This window comes from Aedes aegypti, chromosome 1, assembly GCF_002204515.2.
Source record: "Aedes aegypti strain LVP_AGWG chromosome 1, AaegL5.0 Primary Assembly, whole genome shotgun sequence".
In the NCBI taxonomy this organism is placed as follows: Eukaryota; Metazoa; Arthropoda; class Insecta; order Diptera; family Culicidae; genus Aedes; species Aedes aegypti.
In genome coordinates this window covers 262,366,634-262,384,090 of record NC_035107.1, presented here as the reverse complement: position 1 = coordinate 262,384,090, position 17,457 = coordinate 262,366,634, and the positions used below count along the sequence as shown (strand labels likewise).

The following is a 17,457-nucleotide window of genomic DNA, read 5'->3' as shown; positions in this document are numbered from 1 at the left end:
CGTCCCTTTGCCAGCATCGAACTCTTTTTGCTCAACTTTTCGAAAGCGGATACGACTTTTATTGAAATTTCGCAATCGGATCGCCACCGACGACGACTTCTACCGCCTCGAAAAATGTCACCCACCACTTGTCCAGTTGAACCCCGCTCCTCAACGCCGCCGTCGTCCAACCAACAGGGATGACTCAAAATCCAAACCAAAAACAACAGAAAAAAAAATCGAAAAAATGAAAGTTGTTTTCGATTTCTCCAAATATCCGGGTATGGAGCTCTCCGCTGCGACCATTTGGGTGTGTGCACATGTATTGTCGCCCGATCATCAATATTACGACAATACGGAATATTCAAAACGTCCCCCTTTCCTTCGTACCGGAGCGCACCCGGAGAAGCAATGGCACAGTGGTGCAAGGCAAACCAAAAGTTAAAAAAAATGGAGTTTGTACAACCTTGTACTGATATATTTTTCTTGCTTTCTTCAGTACCGATTAGTTATACCCGAATGTTTTCAATGTTTTAGATTGATTGATGTTTCGATAAGTGTTTAAAATGTTTAATACTTTTCATCTTCATTTAAGTGGTTTTTGCCCGTGGCGAGTTCGCCACTAACTGTAAAATATTAAACTTCTTAAAAAATGAAATTCTTTAAGATTCAACGTTCTATCTTACAATAGGAGATGCTTTCTTTTTTGTTCTTAGCGGAACTTTGTTTTGTCTCAAGCATCAAATACCACTATTTACTCAATTTGTAATCACAGATCTATGGCCGTTTTTTTTTTTAAATATAATAGATCGTCTAGTGTTTTGCGATATTAACTGTAAAAATGCTTTACAGTCAGCTCTCTCTTACTCGATAATTCGTATCTCGATTCGAGTTATAGAACCTTTTTAAAAGTTTCTAACCTAGAGTTCACTGTATTTATCGTTTTCCGTCAATTTTAATGCAATTTTACCAGCTTGTATGCAGATTTATGTGCTTAATGTACTCTTTCATTACACTTTTTTATTAAACTTGGGCGAGGGATTATTATAGTATGTTTAAAACAACTAATTGAACTTTACCACTTCACTTTTTGCAAAAAATAAAATACTAAAATCACTAGCAAAGCGTGCAAATACCTGTAAACTCTAATATGTTAGTTATCTTGACAGATAAGGCCTATTTCGTCTGCGACTTACTTTGCATGTATAAGCCTATTTAATTTTGCCGGAAAACCAGACATTATCTACCATAGCTAAGCAGTCTTGAAATCAAAGAACAGAAGTTGAATCTGCAAGATTCACTCTATGAAATTATTCAAGATCTTTCGCAAGGTAGAAAATTGATTCGTTTTAGAGGGGATTTTACGAAAACTAGCCTGGCATTCGACGGTGAAGGGCTCCTCGAGCGATCTAAGTCTGTTAAACAGTTACGTACCGAGTTTCCAATCGCTAGTCCATTTTCGTCGCTGTGGTCTTTGCCGATTGTTCCGGTCCGTATTCTCTCGTTGACGTTCCTGTGCTGGTGTATTTTTACGGCTGGCTTGCAGGGCCTGACACCAACCCCCTAGATTTCCGGAGGACCATTCCCCCTATATGTTCGGAGGGCCATAGTGCGCAGTTTAGCTTAGAGTCCTTCTCTGGCACTCGGACGATGATCAGCCGCCCCTGACATGGGGAACAGACGCTGTTGTGAGCCGCTCCTAACATGGAGTACAGACGCTCAAGGTTTGCAGAAGCAAACCCCCCCTTCCCTGTCAGCATACGACCAAAGTTCCCACCGGGGGTTGGTTACCCGATCTTCCCCAAGGTTACTCGTACCCCGGCCAGTACCACGAGGAGGTAGGGATAGGAGTTGCTGGGCAAGAGGCTAAGGACCTCACAATGGGGTCTATTTTATTCCTGTAGGTACGCGAAGTACCAATGGTACGCCATGCCCAGCCATTTACCGTGCCCGTTCTTATTCAATATGTAAACAATAAAATATAATGTTTAATACTTTTCATCTTCATATAAGTGGTTTTTTGCCCGTGGCGAGTTCGCCACTAACTTTAAAATATTAAACTTCTTAAAAAAAAAAATGAAGTTCTTTAAGATTCAACGTTCTATCTTACAATAGGAGATGCTTCTTTTTTGCTCCTAGTGGAACTTAGTTTTGTCTCAAGCATCAAATACCACTATTTACTCAATTTGTAATCACAGATCTATGGCCTTTTTTTTTTAAATATGATAGATCGTCTAGTGTTTTGCGATATTAACTGTAAAAAAAAACGCTTTACAGTCAGCTCTCTCTTACTCGATAATTCGTATCTCGATTCGAGTTATAGAACCTTACTAAAAGTTGGGTTTGATGACTTACCTAGAGTTCACTGTATTTATCGTTTTCCGTCAACTTTAATGCAATTTTACCAGCTTGTATTCAGATTTATGTGCTTAATATACTTTTTCGTTACATTTTTTTTATAAAACTTAGGGGAGGGATTATTATAATATGTTTAAAACAACTAATTGAACTGTAACACTTCACTTTTTGCAAAAAAAAAAAAATACTAAAATCACTAGTAAAGCGTGCATATACCTGTAAACTCTAATATGTTGCTTATCTTGACAAATAAGGCCTATTTCGTCTGCGACTTACTTTGCATGTATTAGCCTATTTAATTTTGCCGGAAAACCAGACATTATCTACCATAGCTACGCAATCTTGAAACCAACGAGCAGATGTTGAGTCTGCAAGATTCACTCTTTGAAATTATTTAAGATCTTTCGCAAGGTATAAATTTGATTCTTTTTAGAGGGGATTTTACGAAAACTAGTCTGGCATTCGACGATGAAGGGCTCCTCGAGGGATCTAAGTCTGTTAAGCAGTATTTTTGATGCAGCGTTTGAGGCCATTCAACAAACCAATAGGCATATCATGAATCTTCACAAGCACTCGATGGATTTTAATTTCGTTGCTAGAAAAGCTCGACCAAGATCTCGTCTTTCCCAGCAGCCTTATAGTTCTCCAATTCGTTGATATTCCTTTTCATCTCTCTTATGGGCGATGGGTCTCCAGATCGATTCCCTCTCTGTTTCTCGCTACGTTTCCATTTTCAATTTTTAAATAACTGCTGAAAGTTCTCCTTTCATCTGGCAGCCATCACCGTTTTATCAGTCAGCAAATCCCCCTTACGACCATTGTACAGTGGGTACATTTACAGTATTGTGCCGCTTGCCGTTGACATTTTCGTGACATCTCCGTATATCGTTCCAGATTATTCGTACCGCCTTTTCTTTTTGCAGAGGACTCCCTATTTTTCAGCTTATGCTGTCCTTTTCGTTTTTTTCTGTCGGATATCGACCAGTTGCATATGGCTTCTGGGTGAGTTCTTCATATCGGTCACTTACTGGCACTCTTCATCGAACCAGTCGTTTCACCTTTGTTGTTGATCAGCGTCAATCACATTCGGTGCCATTGTGGTCACACCTTGGTACACTTTGGCTTACTTGATGCACAGTATAACTTTTGAAAGTCGCTTCGAAACGCTGAAAACCATAAGGATTTGCTTGAGCAAATCAGAAAACATCTACAACGTTTTGGATCCGCGGCTTTTGTAACTTCTGAGAATCTTGAAATTCCATAGGAATCATAAAGATTCTTGGAAATATCTGGGAACTTCTGTAAACACTTTAGAAACCCCAGGGGTAACTTTTAAAGCGCCATAGAAACCTCTTAGGTACTCCTTGGTAACTCTTGGTATTCTCTAGAAACTAATTAGGGAGCATTAATTAAAAAAAAACTTTGAAAACAACCTCCATGAAAACCAGATAGACATCTCCAGACCTTACAGAAATCTCTTATGAGGATTCTGTGGAATGAGAATCACTAAGAACTTTCCTAAGATGAATAACATAGTTTTCGATTTATGACATTTTGAAACCATACATGTTTCAAAATTGAAGAAACTGCTAGGGCAAAGCTTTCTTAGTGGAGGTAGCTCCAAAGTGGAGATAGTGAAGAGTGTGTTTTGACATGTTCTGCTCTAATAAATGACTATGTGATATTGTTATATGATGTTTGATGCTAAAATGATACAAGCAATCAAATAATATTCACGAAATTTAATCATTAAGCTATTTATTTTACTTGAAATTGTTGCTGCTTTGCACCTATAGTGGTGCATCAGAACCCATAGTTAAGGGTCCCATCAAAATCAAAAGATTGCGCCATTAAAAGGAAGCATTTCTTACATTTGAATGATAGAACAACAATTTAAGTTGTTTATAACAGTGCCATATAGTACTCTTGTTGTAGCTGTCCTTGTTAATACTTATAAGTTACGGTCGGAAGAGTATATAAAAAAGTAACAAGCCACTAAGACCCACCTTTTTGTCATAGATGATGAGGAGGTCGATGTGGAATCATGACAGCATCTGAGGCTGGTTTCAATTCATGAGGCAAGTTCTTTCCGAGTTCCGAGTGCTTATCCTCGATATCTAGGAGGTAAACGATTCCGAATCAGTGGAGTAGGAGTATACTAAAATAAGCTTCTTGATCAAGGAAACTCAATGTTTAATGCGAAGGAACCTATACACAGTTACAAAAAACGGGTTTGAGTTCAATGGTGACAAACTGTTTGCTCCAAAAGGTATAAACAGCGGGATCTTTTTTCTAAAGAGCCTCTATGCAAAATGTTAAAAAATGATAATTGTACAAAAACGATTACTTCATTATTTCTCAATATTTTTGGAGTGGAACGACATTAGTGCAAGTGCAAAGGACCCGGGAATACCACAAAAGATCAAAGAAAACTGGTCGTGGTGGTTCATCCCGAACAGACACAGAAAAAATCAGTGCCTCAAAGATACATGCCTGTTTTGATTCGCTACTCGCCACATAGTAACGCACATGCGCTAGTGTCTATGCACAAAATATCGCTAAAAGGTAACACGGAAAGTATTTGTATGGCGAATTGTATCTAACGAATTATTTCTCAAAATTGGGAACTATTTTCAAAACAATATTTAGTACCAGTTGTACGCAATGATCATGGCTTTCTCGTCTACTAAATATTTTTTCCATTGAAGCTTTCATTTACGCGAAATTTGCAGTTACATGCCTTTCCCCATACAAAATTAAATGAGAAAACTTCTGCTGATTAACTGTGGACATGAGCAAAGAAGATAATCCATTGGTTTGAGTTTTTCGAAACAGCAATTTGTTCTTAAAGTTTCTATTTGATTTTAATAAATTTTCTCTCATGTGAACATAATTTACAACATAAATAATATTTTTTAATATATTTTTCGTATCGGTTCTATTTGCAATTTATTAATACAATGCCAGAAAATGTTTAAAAAATCACATTTTGTGCAATTTTATCACAATGCCAGTGGAAAAGGGCATCGTTCATAAGTCGAGCAGATTCATGTAAATGTGAATCGTTTGCAGTCACTGTCAAACAAAGCAAGCATTATCATTTTATAAGTCTCATGTTGACACCTGTGGAAAGAATTTAATGATTTAATGATAATTTTTTTCTTTTTTGATTCCATTTGTTGTGAACAGTTCAACTCTATATTCCATCAAATTCGTTTTATTCCGCTTGTTAGCGATACATTTCAGCAATTTTCTCTCATTTTCACGAAACGAAACGATATCAGAAAGGAAAAATTTCGTCTCGCTGAATTTCGTGGAATTCCACGGTATTTCGTTCCGAACGAGATTTGACGGAATCACTCGAAATACCGCATATCTACTCTTAGATTGCAACCACTGTGCGACAGCCGCCGCTTCACCGATGGGCGGTTCGTGTCTTAACATTTATCGTCGTCGCTGTGCTCGGTTCCTGCGATGGCTGCTGATGACATACGGCTACTCGAATGACGAGCCTCAATTAGCAGCCAGCTTGGACCGCGGTGGACATGTCACGTCCCTTCTGGAAAAGGTCACCTCGGTGGTTCAGACCCCGATGTCAATTCGATTGATCGTCATCGATATTTATTACATGCCGGGGGGCAATGAACACTAGGGTGGTACAAATTTCTAAAAAGATTGAAAATTCCAACTCCCTTTACGATTTTTTATCCACCTTTTTACAATCTTTGAGATGGATATAGAGTTCTGTTAAATTTTCATCCGTTTTGATGAAAAACGGTGGTCAATACAAACATGTATATGCTTAAAACCTACATCGTCTGCAATCCTTGAAATCTCCTTCTTGAATTCTAAAAAATCACAGAACACTATTTTCATAGTTAAGGCTGTATATTGTACATGGCCATAGTAACATTGAGAACCTTTCTTTGCTTACTTTCTCTCTAATCTAATTCCGTTGTTACTTTTGCACGAATCGCTGCATAAGGACATTGTCTTTCGAATTATACTGAAAAAGTTTCAACTGGAACAGAGCCGGTTGCTCAGCTTAGTGTTCGATGAGCACTTCCACAGTTTTTAGCTGAGAGCTTTCTTTGCCATAGTTTCCGTTTTCGTATTCGTATATCGTGTGGCAGGTACGGTTATACCCTACGCCCAGGGAAGTCAAGGAAATTTACATTACGATAAGATCCTGGACCGACCGGGAAACGAACCCGAACACCTTCAGCATGGCTTTGCTTTTTAGCCGCGAACTCTAACCGCTCGGCTCAGGGAGATAGGGACCTTTAGGGAAATGCTGTAATAACTGATAGAGAGCAAGAGAGGAGGGAATCTCTCAATTTTAAATAGGTCATTTAGAAAAGTTCAGCGAGATAAAAAAAGACATGGGAGATTGGATTTTCAATCACAGACAAACAGACGTAACACTTTGAACAAATTTCGATGAAAATCATAGTCGCGAGAACATATACGCCCAATGCTAAAATCGGTGTGTTTGGCCGATCGGCCAACAGGTGGCGATAGTGGGTAAACGTCAAACACGAACAAAACCGACGCGAGCGCTGCGGGTGGTGAGTTGGACACCTATCATTTATTCAAATCGACCGTTAAAAAGGTTGTCGACGGACATCGATGAGAGTGTGACGTCTGTTTGTCTGTGTTTCAATTTTTTGTATCATCGAACCGCCCTAATAGACGCAGGTCACCACCTCTCCCGCCTCCACGCACGCTTCTCCCGAAAAGGTGAAGCAAGGTGTGCGTGTGACGTAAAAAAGGGAAAGTTTTCGATTCCTTTTCGGAATCAACCGTTGGTTTTCCTTGTTTTTTTTTCTCTCCCTCAAAATTCTGTCCTTCGAGTTCGTAAAGAATAATCCACCTATCGCGGTGGGCAAACATCGCGAATGTTCCGATTTTTGTGGAACGGGATCCGATTTTTATTCGAAAGCGATTCCATTTCGGTGTGGAGTTGGTTTGCTTTTCGGTTCGATTTTTGGAGCTGTATGTGTCTGGAGGATTGAGGTGTGTGCGCTCGCTTGCTTTCGCGGTGGTGAAGAGGGGAGACGCTTTCTCTTTTGTTCGCCTTTATCAGGTGCCTGCAGGAGCGCGCGCGCAACGCACATCGATTGCGTCGTTGGGAACGGGGGGTCCGATGATAAGATTTTAGATGGATGATTACAAATCGAAAACAATAATTGTTTGAATTATTCACCAAGTTTGTTAGATTTCGAATATCTTGCTCATTTGCAGGTTTTAGAAATTTTTTTTTTTTTTTATTATTATTAAGGCACTCCGTGCTCGTGGCCACTGCTGTGCCGGAATCAGTTTTATCTGTATCTTCCTTACCGATACAGTTCTATTTTTAACTAATCTATATTTACATCTGCTTCCACTCTCTTCTGCTCTTTTGCTCTCACACCGAGCAGGTAGGAGAGTGCTCTGCTGTTGATCCAATCGATTTCCATAAGCCATAGTCCATTGCTCTTGCGGTGGTTCGTTTTGCCGTGTTCCTGAGTTGTTTGAGGCTAGCTGCCTGCGAAGTGGGTCAATTTGTCTCAGTCACCATCTGATACTGACGGAGGATGGATGTGCTCCACTATGCACGGTCCTCCGTGCGGCGTCTTCTGGTGGCTGGACGGGTTATTTTTTGGAGGGGCTGGGAATTGAATCCATGACCTTCCGCTTATGAAGCGAAAGCGTAACCTCAAGGCTACGGACCCCCCTGTGGGTTTTAGAAATGTATTCTTTTTTTTATATATAATTGAATTATGAAAATATAAAAAAAAATGCAAATCATCGTGCAGGTAACATTGATTCAGAAATAATTACTCCAGGGATTCCTACAGAGATTCATTCAGTAATTTTCCTAAGGATTCTCCGATGAAACACTCTTAGCATATTATAAAGAATTTCTGTTGGAGTTTCTCTAACATTCCTTCCAAGTTTCCTTAAGAAATTGTTCAAGCATTTGTCCAAAAATGCCCCAGATGTTCAATCAGGTATTCTTGTTGATTTAAGATACTTGGAAAAATTAACTTTTATAATGAATTCTCTTGAATGATTTATGTTTAGGAGATTGATACAGTGACTTCTTCAATTATATGATCCTTCAGAGATTTATCAATCAAAAATCGTTCTACGATTGCTTTGGGATCACATATGTGGTTCTGTCGAGTGTATTTCAGTGATTTCTTCCAAAGTTTCTCAAAGGAGCCCTTCGAAGATCATTGGAATATGGAATGCTAGTATTTGAAAGGAAATCCCCCAATGTTTTTTTAATGTCTTTATTAACGAGATTGGGACCAACAGCTTTGCTTCCTTAAGGAAGTCGTCACCTTAGCTATCACGCCATACGTGACTATCTCGGGGATGGGATTTGATCCCAGGTCCACGGCGTGAGAGGCGTGAGTTCTAACCACTACACCGGGGCTGTCTCTCTGCAGTAGTTTTTTTTCAGAAAAAAAAATCACAATGGGTTCTTCTTGGAAGTTTAATATAGATTCTTCGAAGCATTTCGTTATGAATTTCTCAATAAAATTGTTCAAGTATTCGTTCACAGATTTCAGAAAGAACTCGATAGATATATCTCTAGATTTCACAGGATTCACTGTTTCTGTTGAAGACATCCCAACTAACATTTAGTGCAAATGTAAACATTCTCTAGGCCCTCTTTATACGGCTTTATGCTGAGTAAAGGCGCTGTACATACGAACGAAAGCTTCTATGCGATCCTTTTATCAACAAATCTGGCGAATTACTCAGCTACTTTTAAGCTTTTAAGGCAGCTCTTATTCATACCGATCATTGCTCTATCTCGACAGTTATACGACAAGTAGCTGTGTAACATCTTCGGAAGGCGTTTTCTCAACCATTTCGCAACTGTTGAATAATTATTATACAGCTTCGCTGTATTATCGATTAAATATTGTTTTCAAGCTGTTTCACAGCTTCCGGAATTCATATCATAAGTATCTGAATTTAATTAATGTTCCCAACGTTACCTGCTACCGCATGAAATCGAACTCACGATCTCTGCATCCACAAGTCTCGACGCTGTCCTTGTTCCCACCACAGTCTATATCGAAAGGCAAAGAAAACACACCGTTTTGTTCTACATCGAAAACGGTTCACAAAATATTTTATAATGATCGTAAAAGATGCCATAGCCACGCTTACACCACTTCATCAGGCTGTAAAAGGGTGCGAAACGTCAAACGCAATGTTTACATCCAACAAGCTTAATAGATGCGCCACAAGTTGTTGTTTTACAGCATACTGCTGTATGCTCGCTGTATAACTAACGACAAAGCGCTCCTTAAATATATATTGAGCAGCATAACAAATCATATTGTATAGAAGCAGCCGGATTGATGATGGCGAGTTTTATTCCACATCATTAGGTTGCTATCTTTTACGGTGTTGAATTACAGCTTAGTGAAAGCAGCAAAAGCGATAACTGACGAAATTTATTCAGCTAAGATTTGTAGCTGCAAATCGTTTGCGTTACATCTGTATTAACGCTAATCGTTCTGTTTTTGACAGCTTTCATGTTTTGCTGCGTTCGCTGCTTCAATTCAACTGGTATACAGCACAAAGCAAATAATCTTGGCTTATAGCGCTAAAATTGTTAGTTGGGATAATGTCTTTAGAAATTCTTCATTTAACTGAATCCACGATCAATGCTTACGTTTTCATAAACGCAGCTCATGGAGCCATTATAGATGATCCATGATTTTAAGGTTAAAAAATTGCTCTTTCGATCACTACGATTTGTATTTGAAAGCATTTAGCGCTACTTTTTTCCATTGTATGATCATTTTGATCATTCGTATTATGAAAATATGTCTGCATATCTATATTGCGGGGGAATTTAAAAATTTGGATTGACTCGCGGAAATAACGCGCAGCGAGCAATCCCCTCCCCGCATAGAGCAAATGAACCTCAGTAAGCATTGCAGCTTCTAACATGATTGAATTGACATCACAGATTTACAACACAACGATTCGATAGACGGGGTTGAAAGTTTCCCGTAGGATTGGAGTTAGTTGGTTCCTTTTGTGGAATTGCGAGATATCTGGCAGGCACAACATTTTAGTTTATGTGAATGTTGAAGTGAACCCATAGTGATTATTGCCACGAAAAACCATGCTAGAAAAAAATAGTTGTAATTAAGTATGCTACGGATCATCTTTCTTCAGTTTTCAAAATTTCAATGTGTGCGATTTACATATATGCGTCCTACATCATTTATCAGTGATTTAATCCTTATTTGAAGTTTTTTAATGAGAATTTATGCGAAATCCATCGAACCGATCAAATTAATCGTGACAGCTCATTCGACATAAACAAAAAATTTACATATTTTAGTCATCGGTGACTATGATGATTCTGATGGAAAACTAAGCAATCAGTTACTCTGGTTTTTTTCCCAGAATCAAAATTTATTATTAAATTATTAAATATTAAAAAATACATACGATGAAAATCTTCAAAATAGTTTTATAGCCCTATCTTTCTTATTTCATTTCTCGTCAAAGTAGTCTATAAACGACTTTTAGAGCTTAACAAAACGCAAATTTTCATGCGAAAATATTGTTGATATCTATTTTAGTCTAAAAGTTATTAAAGTTTTTGTGATAAAAATCATTTGTTTTCCAAGGCATTTTATTAGAGTTACAAAAACAACACATTTTTAATTTTTTGATATAATATACAAAGTTGTTTTCTCTTTTGAATGCCGTCAAAAGATATTTTTTATGTTTGCCCCAATCAGAGATATTTACAATCAAAGTAGGCATGTTTTTGTGAGAAAAACAACAATAATTCCCAAACGGAAAGTGATAGCGAGTTTCTTCACTCATCAAATTACGCATTTTTCAAAGCTCTAAAAGTGTTTCATAGGCTACTTTGATAATATCTCATCAAAGTAGCATATGAAACACACTGAATTGAAAACGCTAGAGCCAGAAAACCAATTTTGTTGGGACCACCCTATGTCACCGTAGGAAAAAAGCTCTGAATCGGTCAATTTAAGAGATACGAAAAAACTTTTTTAGCAAAGTTGCTTGAAATTGAATGATCTTTAACATTGCTGGAGCATGTATAATATAATTTCTACAAATAAGAAAGTTAGTTACACAATTTCTAAGAAAATGTGGTCCACCCTAATTTTCAATAACACCAAACAAAGGGCTTAACTAATGCAAACAACTTTGTAGAAGAGCGTTTTCGTCCAATGTTTCATTGTAAACCTCAAAATGCATCTTTCCGCATAAAACAGATTCCTGTGCAGTGCAAAGTCCAAAAAAATTATTCAGAAAATTTCATATATCAAAAAAAAAATTCTGTTAGTATTCCTTACTTATGTTCTCTTATAGTGGTAAGCTCCATCGAAGTTAATACGCCAATCGCGTATTATCATCGATTTTACTATAGTAAAATCGAGGATAATACGCGATTGGCGTCGTAACTTCGATGGAGCTTACCACCATTAATCTGTATCTAAAACTAGAATTAATCCTAATCTAAAACTAGAAGGGAACTTTTGAGTTCACTGTTTAAGTAAAATCCGATCTCAATCGTAAAAAATGGAATTTAGTCGAAAAGCGTGGCTCAAAACCAAGGGTCTGACTTTGGAAACGTCTGGCCATTCAAAGCAGCAGATTGTTGAGCAATTATTGGTAAGATATTAACAGATTTCTCCTAAGATCCTTCGCCGATTTTTTATATGAAACCTTTTTTGATATTCGTGAATTTACAAAGTAACTTTTTTGATTCCATTGAGAAATTTTCAAGTAAATATGATTTTCACCAAAATAATTCTTTTTAAAGAAAACTCGAAAAATATCCTATCCAGTTTTTTACGCTCGCCATAAAAACAATATGCTATAAAATATTTGACAGATGCTGACTATCAGCACTGAACTGAAAATTGGAAATATATCCTCAGCATGCCTTGACGAATCGTCAAATTTCATTGTTTTTCTTTCTGTCAATCAAACGAAAATTTTGTTTGAATTATGGGCGGGGGCGTTCTATCAACTCGGTCGAGGCAGATTTCTTGTGTGAACAAGTTACAACATGGACGTTCTAAAGTGCCAGAATGAAGTGTTGTGCTTGTGGGGAGCACTTGAAGATGGGATGGAAGGTCATAACTTCGCGTTCGTGCCCTTAGCTCAACTATCTAAATTAGCAGTTGCAAATGCAATAATCGTTCTGAGCTTACTAACATGTCGTCGCGTTAATTCTACCATAATGATCTTTTATCTACATCCGTCGAACCATTTTGAGCGGCCGTTGTGAGAATATCACTAAGAACTTCTCACATGCAATAAAGTTGGATTGTCCTACATTGAAACATAAAGGTTTTTTTGCTGTTTCGGATACATTTTTTGTTGTTTATCATTAGTTTCAGGGATTGTTATCGTGGGAATTCAAAGAGCAGATTTTGTATGACTTCAATGTAGGCCAATACTGCAATAAAGCATGTAACGATAACTAACATTCCTTGTCCCTTAATTCTTGGTTTCATATCTAACCCAACAGTTTCTAATGTCCGCAGAGGGAAGACTGGAACGTCTGTTGAGTTCCTGCAATTTGGGAGATATGCGGTGGCCGTGCACTGAAGTGCTGTGAACCATGCCGGTTTGCAAATCAAAAAACTAGCCCAGCGTTCACCACAATCGGAGGAGGTGGACGGCGCTATCGCCAAGAAAATGTTCCAGGTTATGAGCGAATTGGGAATATGTCGTCCTTCCAGCAGCAGTTGGGCCAGCCCTCTACACTGTGTGCAGAAGAACAACGGTCAATGGAAATTCATGGGAGATTATCGATACCTGCACCAGGTCACTGTGCCAGATCATTACCCTGTCCCGCATATTCACGATTTGTTGAATGCATTCCAGAGAAAATTTTATCACACTTGATCTGGAGAGGGCGTACTATCAGATTCCGGTTGAAGATGCGGATATTTCGGAGACGGCCGTTATAACTCCGTTCGGACTCTTCGAATTCACGTGAATGCAGCTTGCACCGCCACAATCTAAATGAAACCTACAAAAAAACAAAAGAGGATGATTATTTTTGTAAATCGGAATTAGATTAAAGTTTGAGTGACAGAAAAGCAACGAAAATTATTTCAGTGAGTGATGGGTTACTAAGGATTTATTTTCGAGTTTCAGTTCAGTGGTGATAGTCAACTTCTGTCAAAGATTTTATAGCATGGCTAGCGTAAAAAGCTGGATATATATTAAAGTTATTATAAATATTTTTAATTTCAAGCATTTTTTTTTTTCTAGAAATCAATGTTGAAATATAAACATTTATGCATGCCACTATGACCTAATAATTCATATAAACTTGATAAATCGACAATTTGATTTTAAGTACTCTGCAAAACTAATTTCCTGGAGTCCGCGGATTGTTTGAGGACCTTGGAGGGGGCCACAACTCTGAAAAGGTTGGGAACCACTGTGCTGGAACTTTCCGTTAATATTCAGTATCGATGAGTTAATTTTGTTTGAAAACAAGTCTTAACAAATGAAAATTTGAATGTTTGGTGATAAAAAGGGAAAGTTTTATGAACCTTAATCTTTGAAGCACCAAATCTTAGTTAAGACAACCGAAGGATAAACGTGCAGCTTCGGCTTTTCACACAATATAAATATTCAAATATGATCACTTAGCAAAGTGATCTCATATAACTGTGGAAGTGCTAATTAGAATAGTAATCTGAGGAGCAGTCTCTGTCCCAGTTAGAACGTAACGATAGAAAAATAGAAGAAAAAAGTTCCCGAATTTGACGAAATTTGAAATTTTTGAGTTTTGAATAAATTTTTTAAAGTAGAATCAGAATATACATATAACAAAAAACTTGGTGCCATTCAACAACCTTATTACTCTAGGATGACGAATCTAATAATTAAATTTCATATCGCATTCTGTTTTTCCATCAGCACTCCCCTCGCCAAAAAACCAACAAACGATCATTCAAAACAAACGATTCCAATTTGAGTGATCTTTCAACGGTATCGACGTTGCGATCGCACGATTATCCAATAATACACACGGAAGATCACACACTGTTCCATTCTCTCAGATCCCCCCATTCAAGAGAGGGATTTAATTCCAATGCATCGAGATCGACGTCGGAGTTGTTGCACCGAGAGCGCAACATGTCGAGCATTGTTGGCGACAAGTTCAATGACCGCAAGAGGGTAGAAATACACGCTAATCTTCTGTTACACATTGAATGTGTAAGTCTATCACGACACCCAAAAATTCCTTAGTCTTTTTACACCGTTTTGCTTTAGGGTAGATATACACATTGATGATGTGTAGATCTACCATTACGAGAATTTGTGCAAAAAGCAAAGAAATTTTCGGGCGTCATCAGAGACTCACACATCAAATACGTACACGAAGTTAAGCGTGTATCCTCTCTTGAGAGGGATGCAACGTTGCATGCGATCGTCGCACCCCAAGAGAGAATCAAAACAAGAGCCCCTTCCACCAATCACGTTCGATGCGCGCCAAGTGACACAAACGCACTCTTCTCTCCAACTTCAATGGATGGCCGACCATTGGTCGAACACGAATGAGGAAGCATAGTTGCGTCGTGACGGCGATCGCTGTGACAGTAACCATGTGCGCGATCGCGAGTGACTAGGTCATTGGCACATCAGTTAATAAGTAGTATTCGGACTTTGCGGTCAGTCGACCGGACTGAGTTTGTAGTGGTTGATGTTGCATGAGAGAAATGCGAAGGGGAAGATTTGGGGTCTCTTTTTAAAGAGATTTATTGCTACCTTGCGACCGAAGATGCGTTAAAATCTGTTACAGGGGCCTGAGTAAGTGATCTATATGTGGACTTGAAAAGTAAAGCTTCTACATTCTGTGTACGATTACGCATTTGTAAATATCCAGACAGTGTACTTAAGTGAATTCTTATTTATGTTGATCCAGTCAATGAAAAGTTTCAAAAATTATCCTAAGGATGTTGACGATATTCATTTGACTTCTCATGCGAATGTTAAGAATCGAGGAAATTTCATAAAGTAATTTCCAAATGGATCCAAGGTGTGCGTCAGTCAGTATGAATAAAATTTACATCAGCTACAAGTTTCGTTCAAATCTCCTATTCAAGCTCAAAAGCTTAAAAATAAATTAATGAAGTATTCGAAGCTTTTATTCCATAAAGTCCTTGAACTTGTTTTCACGAACTTCACCACACACAGCAAGCTCACTATAAACTTTAACAGCGATCGCAACATTTCCACCATTAAATTCACCACAAGCTATAATTTTTATTTCTGTTTCTGTCTTTCTTTTCTCACCACAGAAGCCCGCAGCAGCCGCCTGAAGAAGGTCTTCCTGCCCCTGCTGCTCGCTCTGAAGCTGAAGATGTCCGTTGTCTTGCCAATTCTGCTCACCATCATCAAGCTGATCTCTCTGAAGGGACTGATCGCCGGACTGCTCGCCCTGAAGTTCTCCAGTAACTATCGCTTGCAACAATCATAATTAAGATTATTATTTAACGTATCATCTTCCCCGCAGTCTTCACCTTCCTGAAGGATCTGTTCAACAAGAAGCAGGAACGTGTGACCACCGCCTACATCACCAGTGCTCAGCCCGTAAACGCCGAAATCGTCCACCAGGACTGGCACCGCAATGGACAGGCTTCGCCACAGGAACTGGCTTACGGTGCCTACAACCCCTACGCCACCCTACAGTAATGGGTAACCTTTATTCCATGACGATGATGCTCTCGAGAAGGGAGCGATCATGATTGAGCAGAGACCAAAAATCGGAACCCAAAAAGCTGTTGTTGAAGCTGGGTTTCCGCTGTGCGCAATTAATTTATTTATTTATTGTATTTGTATTAATTGTTGAACGTTAATTTTGTTTCTATTGTCTATCGTTCTTTCTGTCTATCGATCTATCCGCCGCCCCCTTTTGCTTTCTCCTTTCCTTTCCAATTCTTTTTTGTTGTAATTTATTTGTGTTGAATGTGTAAATAAGCACCGAAAAATAAAAATACCATTAAAAATATGAGCCTTTTGACAAATAAAACATATCACACACCATGCACCATTTTGTTGGATATTCTTAATTTTTAACTGTAACGATTTCAAAGGTAAATTTTATAATTTTCTAAAGATATCAATTTTTAAAGACTAATAATAGTTAATAATTTTTGAATTCTTGATTAAAATAAATGCTCATTTAAAGCAATTTTGTAGAACATATTAGAAACGAAAATTACTTCTTCGGTTCAAAGTAATTCCATCGTAAGTACGCAGAATAACGTGGCATCTCTGAGGAAATTCCCAAAAAAGCTAACACCCATTATCCATAGGTTTAGGATAGGTCCCACATTCCAATAACAGAAGCAGATTTTATTACGGATACTATCAAACACCACTACGCCAAAGTAACTATATCAAACTGGAGCACCAACTTGATAACGACGTGTTATTCTCCACTAGCTTGATTGAAAATACCCAGGATGATGGCATGATGGTGCCTTTTGATGTAGGGTCTCTTTTCACCAGCGTTCTCGTAAAAGATTCTCTAAACCTTCTCGATGAATAGTTATTACTCCAAAGATGCATTCAGCATAGAAAAGAAAGGTCAGGACCAAGGGTTAGTTTTGAGTAAACTAAGAGTATCCCTGACTTATCACGCTCAGTAAAAATTATGATACGCAGCATATCATGAAAGTCTGTTAATCATCTTCTGCTACAGCTCTGACTAGATGGTGGGGATAACAGTAAACAAGCTCCAAACTTGGAGGACAGTATTGCTATTGGATGTTTCGGGATTATTTATCACGTCTGTGAAATAATCCACCTGCGCCCAATGGTAAATAAGTGAGAGAAATGAGTTGTATCATCGCTCGCTCTTTAGGGCCCTCACTGCTGTTATTTATCAGGCTTGTTACAACTTGCGAAACATTGCTGATCATGGACCGATACAGAGATGATATTTTTCTTTGCTTGCTTTGCTCTAGCTTCGAAATCAAATGAGAACGAATTTTGCAATGCCTAAGAGATTGGCAAGGTTGTGCATGGAAAAGAAATCATCTGTTCAATATACAAACAAACTTCTTACAGATTTATCTAATT

At 38.2% G+C, this 17,457-nt stretch overlaps 1 protein-coding gene across 1 annotated transcript in view; it reads left to right on the top strand.

The window, feature by feature from the left end:
• LOC5576712 overlaps window positions 1–16,374 on the top strand; it is a 33,226-nt gene extending 16,852 nt beyond the window's left edge. Inside the window, exons 2-3 of the mRNA XM_001656168.2 lie at window positions 15,672–15,824; window positions 15,887–16,374. Of these exons, the coding sequence (XP_001656218.2) occupies window positions 15,672–15,824; window positions 15,887–16,065 (332 nt within the window). The 3' untranslated portion in view covers window positions 16,066–16,374. The remainder of the gene's footprint in view (window positions 1–15,671; window positions 15,825–15,886) is intronic.
• Window positions 16,375–17,457: the final 1,083 nt, after the last annotated feature.